The following is a 12,194-nucleotide window of genomic DNA, read 5'->3' as shown; positions in this document are numbered from 1 at the left end:
TTGCTTTCAGCAGCTGATCTCAGCATTCAGAACACATCCTTGCTCAATCTCTGGCTTAGTCTCTATGTCATACTGACATTAGGGTAGCTTGTTATAGAAATAATCTTATAAGCAAATGAGCAGGATTGTATGCATTTGAGGTTGACAGCATACCCACCACGACAGAGATCAGGGATGTCATTAGGCATACAAGTGCACTCAGTTGCTAGTGCCTAGGATATCGAAGACAATTCTTTTCTTTCAATACTCTCAAGATATTATTGATGGCTCATTAACAGCCAATACAATGGGATTCACTTTCATCATGCAGCATGAGATTTACATAATGCAGCTTAACAAATTACACATTTGGTGGAATATGTCTGGATGTTTGCAGATAGAATTATGCACTTTCTTGCATTCGTTATTGTCTAACTCAAGAGACTGTTGGGACTACAGGCCACTTTAGAGCAATGGCCATGTATGCAAGTTAGCATTGTGATATTAATACCTCATGTTTTTCCTGCCATTAATGATTTATCTCTTTTAGTGTTTTCACACACAGTTTATGTCACAGTATGAAACCACTGAGCTTTGAAATCTTCACGTAGTCACTCACATGACTTCGAAATAAAATAGAGAGATTAAACGAGAACTTATCAGTTTGAAGTTTGATCTTTATTTTCTGAGAAATTGCGATGAGGGATTACGTGCCCTCCACTGCCAACCCTATTCTCATAAAGATCATTCGGTAGTTCTCTCCTTCATTCTCTCTATAGTTTAGGTCAGCAACTATTCCGTGGGTTCATACAGCTACTTTGAAGATTGATGCGCATGCGGTCTGGCGGGCTTCTTCATGTAATCCCTCATAAAATAAAGATCAAACTTCACACTGGTAATTTCTCGTTTAATCTCTCTATTTCTTTCCATCGTCAAATGGTCCCAAATCAGCAACTGAAATGAGGCCACTAGATTATCAGAAATTAAGATCTCAAAGGCCCTGAGAAAATGGCTTTTCTCAAACAGCTTGCTCAAACAACTGATAACATCAGCACCCACCTTCCAAGGTAACAGTGAGTCTATGGTGCCTGGACTGCCTTGAAGTATCCTTTAAGACGCCTATCAAAAAGGAGCAGGACTGGTGGGAACACCAAGACAGCTTGGTGGGAATAACCAGGAGATGGAAAAGTTAATTGGCTGCAAATGCAAGGCATATTTGGATTGGAAGCCCCAATCTCATCTCAAAAGTATAGTTGAAAACGAAGTTCCAACATGACCTAAAGAACTGATGGTGGGTTGAAGGTACACTGTTCTATCAGTTGCAGTTAGTCATAACGTGAGGATTCTTCAAAGGTGTTCAAACCATCTGTGACCCAAATGGCTCGGAGTTGGGAAGGGGGGTTACTTCACACCTACAGAGACCTGGTTTCAATCCTGACCTCCGGTACTGTTTTTGGAGTTTGCACATTCTCCATGTGACTCATGTGAGTTTTCTCCAGCTGTTCTGGTTTCCTTCCCAAAGTCATGAGGGTTGGTAGGTTAATTGGTCACTGTAAATTGCCCCGTGTGTCGGTGAGTGCTAGAATTTCAAGGATGTTGGTGAGAATGTAGAGAGAATAAAATGGGATTAATGGATGTTTGATGGTTGGCATCAACACTGTGGGATGAATAGTATTCCCGTGCTGTATGACCAAGATGCAGGGGATGAGCCATCAAGGAGAGAGGCAGTCAATGTTCGTTGGAAAATATACTTCACAACAATGATTCTGTCCTTGACCTGGGTACCTGTGACTCAATTCCATAGCAGACTTTGCTAAATGTTGCCGCTACCTTTGACTGGCAAGCTCAAATGCCAACTGAAAACCAATGAGCCTCGAGAGCAGGTGTCATCCCAGCTGGGTTGTAGGTGCAGGGAAAACCAGTAACATGAGGAATGAATATTGAAAAATAAGAGTTGTTTGAACCAATCCACATAGACAGGAGGACAGAAAAATGTATGGTCCTGACCCAAAACATCGTCTATCCATGTCCTCCAGAGATACAGCCTAAAATGCTGAATTACTCCAGCATTTTGCTCATGTGACTTGAGATTGGATGGGAGCAAAGCTTTGGTTAACCAAACATGTACAGTGTGTGGATGGCATTCCATCTTCCAGGGGAGCTTTACAGTGGTTGACTTTGGTGGAAATAAATGCCTGGGTGGGGCTTTCCACAGTAGATGATGCTACAGAAGTACCCCCTATAGTTGAGCATTCTGTATGGTGTAGAGGGTAGGACTCTATGGTTGGAGATGGTGATGCTGCTAACATTTTTATATTGGAATTACCATACATCAAGTAGTGCAAAAGAGTAAAGAAACGGGGGGCAGAATATAGTGTTACAGCGACAGAGAAAGTACAGATTTAAAAAAAAAAACAATACCAAATTCATCCTTATGATCATTCCTAGGTTCAATCTCTGGTCATCAGTGCCACCTCTCATCCTGGTTTATGCGTGCACTGTCAAGTAAGGCTCAAGGCGAGGTAGTTAGCTGATTTACCCAGTGTGAATGACACAACAAATTTTCAGTTCTATTTTGTTGAAGTCTCTCTTGAAGATACTGAAGAAGGGTCTCAACCCACAACGTCACCCATTCCTTCTCTCCAGAGAAGCTGCCTGCCCCGCTGAGTTACTCCAGCTTTTTGTGACTATCTTTGATGATAGTGACCTTTGAGATATAACAACCATATAACAGGATGTCTGAAATTCATGTAGTTGGCTCTGTACTGAAAGGATTTATGAAAATTCCAATGATCTTTGCAGAATATTTTGTCTTTATTTCAGATTTCCACTATCCTGCAGTCTTTTTGTTGATCTTCATACACTACAGAACTGGTTCAGTGAAAATAAATAATGCCAGGATATTTTGGGATCATAGAAGGCATTATATAAAAAGTGATGTTTTTTCTTTCTTTAGGTACTACTACCAAAGAGGGATCCTGGCCAAGGTGGAAGGCCAACGCTTGGTCTATCAATTCAAAGAAATGCCCAAGAACCTGGTAATTATTGATGAAGACAAAACTGATGCCAACAATGAGGGATCGTATACCCCTGAGCTCCAGACTGATGTAGTTGGCCATTTACCTGAAGGAGTTTCCCCGTTCTTAGAAAAAATCTCTTCTCACATTTCCTCAAAATCTGTGGCAGCTTCTCGAGGGCCGAGGAATGCAGCACCACAGAGTGTTGTGAAGCTGGGGAGGGCCACAGCGGTGAAGGTCTCGTCAGCTAGTCACGGCGGAGTCCTATCTTCGGTGCCTACAACCTCCCTACCAGTAGTAACCACAACTGTGCCAAGGTAAGCAGTTTCTACAATGCTAATTTGGTTGGGTGTGTGACAGAAATTTGTTTTGGATCCCTGTTTGAAACCAAAGTGTAATGGCCAGATGGACTATAATGAAGATCTGATTATCCATTGAATAAATTCACTGTATTTAAGAGGGAGTTAGATGTGGCCCTTGTGGCTAAAGGGATCAAGGGGGTATGGAGAGAAGGCAGGTACAGGATTCTGAGTTGGATGATCAGCCATGATCATATTGAATGACGGTGCAGGCTCGAAGGGCCGAATGGCCTACTCCTGCACCTATTTTCTATGTTTCTATGAAAGGGAAAAGGCTAATTCTTGAAGGAGAAGCTACATTGATTGTTGCTACCACTCTATGGACGGAGTTGGCTGCATGCTGCTTACATTCTTCTCTGCACCATGATGCAAAAGTGATTAAAACTGAAATTGCTGGAAACAGTCAGCCTCTGAGGAACGAGCAACAGTGTTAATGTTTTGGGTGGATGACGTTGATCAGAACTGATTCTTTTCCATCTGAAAGCCAATCTCCTTGTCCTCTCTCTATTACTGAATTAATTGATGACATATCCTTTTTTATCTTCTCCCTTTTAATCTATCCCACCAAAATATTGCTCCCCGTCAACCCTACTGTCCCCTTTAACTTTCCTTCTCAGATTATAATAATAATAATAATTTTATTTATAGAGCACTTTAAAAACAAACATAGTTGCAACAAAGTGCTGTACATCACTAATCATTGACAAAAAAGTTAATACACACCAAAAATAACAATCAAAAGAAATAGTAGGAAAAGACATGGAAAATAAAGAAACATCAAAAACACCAAAAACAGAAGCAAAGCCTCAGGCATGGTCAAAAGCCAGGGAGTACAAATGTGTTTTAACACTGGATTTGAAGATGGACAGTGAGGGGGCCTGTCCGATGTGCAACGGCAGGGTGTTCCAGAGTGCCGGAGCAGCAACAGAGAAGGCTCTATCCCCTCTGAGCCTCTGATTAGACCTCGGTACCTCCAGGAGCAGCTGACCAGCTGACCTGAGGGACCGGGCAGGAGCGTATGGGTGGAGCAGCTCAGAGAGGTAAGGCGGGGCGAGCCCATTCAGAGATTTAAAAACAAATAACAGTATCTTAAAATGAACTCGAAAGTGCACCGGGAGCCAGTGTAGGGAGGCCAGAATTAGCGATATGTGCTCCCTCTTTCGAGTCCCTGTTAAAAGGCGAGCAGCAGCATTCTGAACCAACTGGAGACGAGCCAGTGAAGAACGAGCAACACCAAAATAGAGCGCGTTACAGTAATCCAGCCTAGATGTAATAAAGGCATGGATTACTGTCTCAAAATGCTGCCGCTCGAGAATGGGCTTCACCTTCGCCAGCTTCCTTAGGTGAAAGAAGCTGGACTTAACCACCGCGCATATTTGGCGATCTAATTTAAAGTCACTGTCCATCCTAAAACCCAGGTTCACAACTGTTGGCTTCACGTACCTTGACAATGGACCTAAATCAACAAATGGAGGTTCACGGCAGCCATTGGGATCAAATAAAATCACCTCTGTCTTCTTTTCATTAAATCCAAGAAAGTTTAGGGCCATCTTAATGTCATCAAGACAAGACAGAAGCGATTTTACAGAAAAGGCGTCTTCCCCCCTCAGCGGCAAATACAGCTGGGTATCATCTGTATAACAGTGGAAAGAGATGCCATGCTTTCTAAGGATGGAACCCAGAGGAAGTATGTACAGCGAGAAAAGCAGGGGCCCCAGAATCGAACCCTGTGGAACCCCATATGACAGGGGAGCGGAAGAGGATTCAAACCCAGCAAGGCTAACACACATGGTTCTGCCCGCCAGATAGGACCTGAACCATCCCAGGGCACTGCCGCAGATGCCCACTAACTGCTGTAGCCAAGATAACAAGATATTATGGTCCACCGTATCAAAGGCGGCAGACAAGTCCAGCAGGACAAGAACCACACAATCCCCAGAATCATTAGCCAGGAGGATGTTGTTAAAAACCCTTAGCAATGCTGACTCCGTGCTGTGCATGGTTTTAAATCCAGACTGGAAGATCTCCCGAATATCATGCTCCTCCAGCAATAGTTTCAGCTGAGCATAAACAACTCTCTCCAGTAATTTAGAAATAAAAGGCAATTTCGAGATGGGTCTAAAATTGGCCAGAACAGATTGATCCAGGCCAGGTTTCTTAAGTAGTGGTTGCACTACCGCATGCTTAAAACTCACGGGGACAACCCCAGAACACAAGCTGCTGTTAATAATGGTAAGAACCGACTGCCCTATACTAGGGAAAACCTCTCTAAAAAGATGTGGAGGGACCGCATCACAAGGAGAACCCGATGGCTTAATATGGGAAACCACATCCTTTAAATACGATATAGTCACATGCTCAAACTTGTCGAATACCACCAGGCAAGGGACCGAAATAGAAGGGTCAGAGGCAGGTGCTGAAATGTGAGCCCTTAAGGAAACAACCTTATCAACAAAAAAGTGCAGGAAGTCATTACACATTGCAGGTGAAGCTTCCAGACAGACAGGCTGCGGGGCATTTAGAACAGAGTCAATGATTTCAAATAGCACACGAGGGTTGTTACACTTTGACACAATCATTTTAGACAGGTACTCTCTCTTGGCCTTAAAATTAAAATTTCCAGAAGTCAACCAGTTGTACCAGTGGGCACCTGGCTTAGTTATCTATCACCACATGGGGCTGCTCCATATCAAGCACCATCAGACCTTGTGCTCCCCTACTTAAGGATCATTGGGGAGCAATGGGGAGCTTTTCTCTAATGCAACGTAAAGTGACTGATGTCACAATCAATGTTTTTAATGTAAATAAAATCATCAGGTCATTTATCAGGTCAGACCATATTGCTATTTGTGGGAACTTTGCTGTGATCACCATATTTCCTATTGTAGGATTGCAAAGTCCGAGAGCAAGGGAACGCTCTGCAAATTAAAGCCTTTTCCGAAACACTCCTTGAATGCACTTGGCGTCCTCACCCAAAAAAACATTATGGTGGCACAGCGGTAGGGTTGCTGTCTAGCGACCCGGGTTCGATCCTGACTATGGGTGCTGACTGCGTGGAGTTTGTACGTTCTCCCAGTAACTGTCTGGGTTTTCTCCCACATTCCAAAGACATCCTGATTTGTAGGTTAATTTGCTTCTGTAATGGTAGTATATGTGTAGGTTAGAATTAGTGTATGGGTGATCGCTGGTTGGCATGGACTCGGTGGGCCAAAGGGCTTGTTTCAATGTTGTGCCTCTAAACAAAACTATGCTTAACTACACAATAAAGTGATGGGATCCTTTTTCATTGTCGTTGGTCTCGCCTTTTGCCACTTCTGATCTTTCTACCAGCTTCCCTAACTTTATTCCCAATCTCTCTGTGTCCTCTCCCTCCCATATTTCCCTTTTACCTTCGACAAGCTCACTCGGTTCCTGTGTCACATTCTATGCCTACTGAAGCCAATGCACTAAAGTGATTTCTGCCTGACTCCCAACTGATCCATGCGGTAAACGGTTCCCTTTCACCACTGGTTTTCGTTGTCTCTGTACTGTACACTGACAATGACAATTAAAATTGAATCTTTGAATCTTTTTTTGAATCTTTGGTTGTTCTCATTTCTTGTGAAACCCATGTTATTCTTTCCACCCCCATCCCTTGCAAACTCTGCCCCAGTTCCAGAATTCTGTCTCTCAAATCTCTGCCCGTCTTGATATGTTGGAAGTATTCAACAGGTCAGGCAAAGTCTGTGGGAAGAGAACCACTATCAATTTAATGAATTGCGTGTACAACAACCTTGAAAGAAGCAGAGATATTACAAAAAAAATCCTTTTGCAGTTAGAACTAGAGGGAAAAAAATGATATCTTGATTAGCTTTTGATTTCCACTCAATGAAATCTAAATACACCAGCTGGACAAGTTCACATTCAGCTGAGTTTTAATGACTGATCAAAGCCATTTGGACTGCAGCACATTTGGTGCAGAGCATGCAGTGGGGGGCTTCAGGTTTGTAGGAAAGCTACTTCATTTGTAGATTTATGTTGTTTACCTAACCAGTTTTCTTGAACAACGTGCTGGAGTAACTCAATGGGTCATGCAGCATCTGTGGAGGGAATGGATAGGCATTGATAGGGTTGGGACTCTTCTTCAGACTGATTGTAGTTATGGAGAGAAAGCTGGAAAGGAGAAATTGAATGTTTTGCACTCTGTTTAGTGTGCAGGTTAACACTGTGCTTGTTAACCCATGCTATTAGTTTCCATTTTTTGATTGATTGAAAGATACAGCATGAAAACACAGAGACGGAAACCGCTGTCAAAACATGGAGGGGACCGGGGGACAGGGGGGACACAATTTATTGGCGGCCGCGCGCGCATGCGCACACTCACACACATGCGCGCGCGCGCGAGGCATCGGAGGCTCAATCCAGCGCTAAATACAGCTTACCTCTGCCTGTCTCACCGGGTTAACTACAGCCCTGTCTGGACTGACGAGATACCAGCGCTGCTTCTCCACGCTGGCCATATTTCCCGCAAGTCCAGGAAGGGTTGTAAACTCACCTGGCGGGACAGGCAGAGTTAGCGGGTTTAACGCTGTTTCTCTGCGCTGGCCCGTCTGACTGCCGACCAAAGATATAGTGGAGGATCTTTGCTGCCGACCTCTCTGGGGGGGGGCGGGGGGGTACTCGGGTGGGGACAGGACAGCGCCGGAGAGCCGGCCGGGATCATCCTGGCTGCGGATGAAGCGCAAGTCTGTGCCATGTCTCCCTCCTCCAATCACCACGCTCTATCCTCAGTCCCACCCCCCCCCCTCACTCCTCCCTCCTACAATCATCGCGCTGAATCATGCCCCCCATTGCCTGCTGACCGACGTCTCTCTCCCCCAATCGGCGCCCTCGATCATCATTCCCACCCCCACTGTCTCGCGAAAAGCGGAGATTTCACCGGATTTTTAAATCCGGATTACAAAAACTTGGGGGGGGATGTCCCCCACCTCTCAAAACATGGAGGGGACGTGTCCCCTCTGTCCCCCCGGGTTTTCCGGGGGGGGGGGGGGGGGGGGGGAGGGAGGGGGGGTGGAGGAGAGAGGGTGGAGTGTCGGGGGAGACAGATGGGGGTGTCTTTATTTACTGGCGGCGGGTGCCTGTCACTGAAACAGGCAGGTGACATTTCACATCCAACTTGTGTGTGTGTCTCTCTCTCTCCCTCCCTCCCTCCCTCTCACACAGGCTGAGAGACTCTGCTTCTGTGAGTGTACGTCTCTTTCTCCCCCTCTCCCACACACAGTAAGACCGATGTACTGTGCTCAGTCCATCTGTGTCTCCCACATACAGTGAAACTCTGCTTTGTGTGTGTATATACGTCTCCCCCCATTTCTCTCTTTCTCCCCCCCACACACAATAAGACCGATGTATTCTACTTAGTCTCTCTTCCCTCCCACACACACAGATAGACCTAGGTCCTGTGCGCTCTTTCTCTTCCCCCAATCATGCCGAAGTACATCACACAGCCTCTGTGCCTCCCTCTCCTTCCTACACAGTCAGAGGTCCACACTGTCTCTGTGTCTCTCTCTCTCCCCTACATACACACACAGAGGTACACGCTGCCCGTTGTGTGTGTGTGTGTGTGTGTGCGTGTGTGCGCCTCTGTCTCCATCTCCCGCACACACAGTTAAAGGTACTCCACGCTGCCTGTGTGTGTGTGTCTCTCTCTCTGTCCCACCCCCCACACCCACACACAGACAGTCAGTCAGTCAGAGGAACTCCACACTGTGTGTGTGTGTGCGCGCCTCTGTCTCTCTCACAGTCAGAGTGAGGTCCTCCTCCCCGCAGTCTCTCTGCGGCCACTCCACAGACAGGGTGCATCTGCCACCCTCAGGCTGCCCAGGCAGTCATACAAGACAGGAGAGTGGGGTTGTTTGCAGTTGCAGAGGGAGGGGGCAAGGGCGGTACAGTTCCCAGTCTCAGCTCCTGTCCAGGGGGGTGGCCGGAGACGTCAGGACCAACGGGACACCGACCCCCAGGCCCACCAGGCCCACTGCAAGCACGGAGAACCCAGAGACCCACAGCCAGCAGCAACTCCAACCCAGCCCCGCTCCAACAACTCAGACCCCAGACAGATTAATGATGCCCCCTCCCCCCCCCCCCCCCCCCCCCCACCTCTCTCCATCTCAACTCACGCCTGGGCACCAAAGCAGCTCAGGAGGCGATCCCTGAGCTCCAACTCACAACAATCTGATGTGCACATCCGTCCACATTCAAAGATTTCATCTCCCGTCTCCCCGCAGTGTGTAGACATGGCAGTAAATTCAATTAAAATATATCAAACCTGTGTGTTTCAAACAAATCATAAGTATAACTGCTCTGGCACTGGATGGTGCGCATTTTCCCTTTGTAGGTCACATCAATAGATGTGGCCGCTCTGAATTCTATCTTTAAATCAAAGCCGCAGGATGGAGAGGTCTTCTTTAACACTGTTGTTTATTAAAACATAACACTTGCTTATTAAAACAAACTTTCAATCAGGATTGGCTCAAGAGTAACTCGGGAGACGAACTTGGAACATCGCAGAAATGACAAGTAAACGGCAAACTTGTCATACCCGTGGGAACTCGGTTAAACTCTTGATCATACACTTGGGATCTCGCACACAACCACGGGTTTTGCACACGGGGTACCTTGTGGGTCAGCTCCTCCGGTGAGACAGCCCTTCACGGCAGTGGGACTACCAGCTGTGTCACTATGCTACTCTTGAAAGATTTTTGTTCATAATGGGTAGGTGGCATCATAATGGAATAAAATTCTTCCAAATCCCACTATATTGTTCAAGTAACTTCATCTGTTTATGGCAGACATTATATAGTCTGTATTGCAGTCACCATTTCACCAGCATTTTTGCCTACCCATAGATGCTTCCTCACCGGCTGAGTTTCTCCAACATTTTTGTCTACCTTTGATTTTTCCAGCATCTGCAGTTCTTCCTTAAACATTTCTTTTCAACCACTGTTTAAGATGTGAAACTTATAGAAAGACTTTTCAAACATGTACAGATGAGCAAATGTTTATTTTTATTTAGAGAAGAAAGCAGCAGTGTAGCCATCCTCTGTCTAACTAATCCATTTTAAAAGAAACATACTTCACATGAAAATTGAGATCACAGCACAGTTATCACAGCACACCACACAATCAAAAGTGAAAGCTGAATTATGTCAGTGAACAAGTATTTCAGTATAGAACTTGCATCAATGGTGGTGGCCTGTCGGTAACGACGATGGCGGGTTGTGCAGTCTCAATTCTGGTGAGTTCTGACATGGTTCACGAGTCCAATTCATGAACTGCACACTCGTGGGCAATGGGGCAGATGAAGGTTATCACTGGCGGGTTCTGGGCGGCAGCCTTCCTCCTCTCCCTGGCTTTGGTAAGTGCCATCAATTGCAAAACTCATTTGCTTTTAGTGGAGATGAATTATCAAAGCACATGAATATATCCAAACTGTAAAAATGTTGCTGTTGTCAGTAAAGTTAGAATTAACTCTACATGTGGATATCCTATCTCGTGAATTGTGTAAGAAGGAACTGCAGATGTTAGTTTAAACCGAAGATAGACAAAAGCTGGAGTAACTCAGCAGGTCAGCCAACATTTCTGGAGAAAAGGAACAGGTGACGTTTTGGGTCGAGACCCCCTTCTTCAGAATGAAGCAGGTGATGTGGAGAGACCGCAGATTCTGATGAGAAATGGTCAAAAGTAGAACTGAATAAGGAAGAATGTTGGCAGATGGGGTCAACAGAGGGGAGGAGTGAGCAGTGAGTGGGGGGATTCTGGTGGGAAGAGAGTATGGGTGATGGGCAGATGGGATGGGGAGGGGAAAGAAACTGGGTGATAGGGAGCTGGGATAGGCTGAATTGTAGCATTATTGTCCACTACGTGGCAGAATTAATTGCTCTAAACGGATCCAGAAACATTAGTATATAATATTTTTTCAAGAGAGAGCTAGATAGGGCTCTTAAAAATAGCAAAGTCAGGGGATATGGGGAGAAGGTAAGAACGGGGTACTGATTGGGGGATGATCAGCTGGCTCGAAGGGCTGTATGGCCTACTCCTGCACCTATTGTCTATTGCCTATTGAACTGAAATAATTTGCATAATAACTAAAAAAAAGCTGCAAACTTCAAAGATTTACACATGGACTTAAAAATCTCCACATGTGGGTAACTGATGGGTGACTTCAGCCACAGCCACAGTATCATAGCATTGCAGAATTGTACAGCGCAGAAACAGACCCTTTTGCCCCACCTTGTCCATGCAACTGTGATACCTATCTGCATTAATCACATTTGCCATCATAAAGCCTTTCCTATCCATGTACCTTTTTAAATGTTGTAATTATATCAACGTCCAGATATTCATGCCCTTTGTGTGGAAAAACACCCCCCTCGTATCCTATTTTCAATTTCTCCCTTCTCGCATTAAACCTGCGTCCTCCAGTTCTAGACTCCTTTGCTCTCGAGAAAATAAAATTGACTATCTGTCCTATCAACACTCTTCCTAATTTCATAAGCCTCTTTAATGTCGCCCCTTGGCCTCCTACTTTTCGTGAGAATAATCCAGGCCTATCCAACCTCTCCTTATAACTGATCCAGGCATCGTACCATAGAAACATCGAAAAATAGGTGCAGGAGTAGGCCATTTGGCCCTTTGAGCCAGCACTGCCATTCAATATGATCATGGCTGATCAACCCTCTGGGTGAAAACGTTTTTCTTCATCTCAGCCCTAAATGGCCTCCACATTCTTAAACTGAAACCCTGGTTCTGGACTCGCCCAACATCGGGAACATTTTTCCTGCATCTTGCCTGTCCAATCCTTTAT

At 45.4% G+C, this 12,194-nt stretch overlaps 1 protein-coding gene across 3 annotated transcripts in view; it reads left to right on the top strand.

Annotated features, from left to right (window-relative positions):
* The window catches only part of LOC129701937 (ETS-related transcription factor Elf-2-like), a 145,234-nt gene that overhangs the window by 106,696 nt on the left and 26,344 nt on the right, over positions 1–12,194 (top strand). For all 3 annotated transcript variants that reach the window (XM_055643391.1, XM_055643385.1, XM_055643397.1), the window contains one exon: positions 2,936–3,313. In XM_055643391.1, the coding sequence (XP_055499366.1) occupies positions 2,936–3,313 (378 nt within the window). The remainder of the gene's footprint in view (positions 1–2,935; positions 3,314–12,194) is intronic.

This window comes from Leucoraja erinacea, chromosome 1 (genome assembly GCF_028641065.1).
Source record: "Leucoraja erinacea ecotype New England chromosome 1, Leri_hhj_1, whole genome shotgun sequence".
Classification (NCBI taxonomy): domain Eukaryota; kingdom Metazoa; phylum Chordata; class Chondrichthyes; order Rajiformes; family Rajidae; genus Leucoraja; species Leucoraja erinaceus.
The sequence above is the reverse complement of the archived record's forward strand: the minus strand, read 5'-3'. Positions and strand labels throughout refer to the sequence as shown.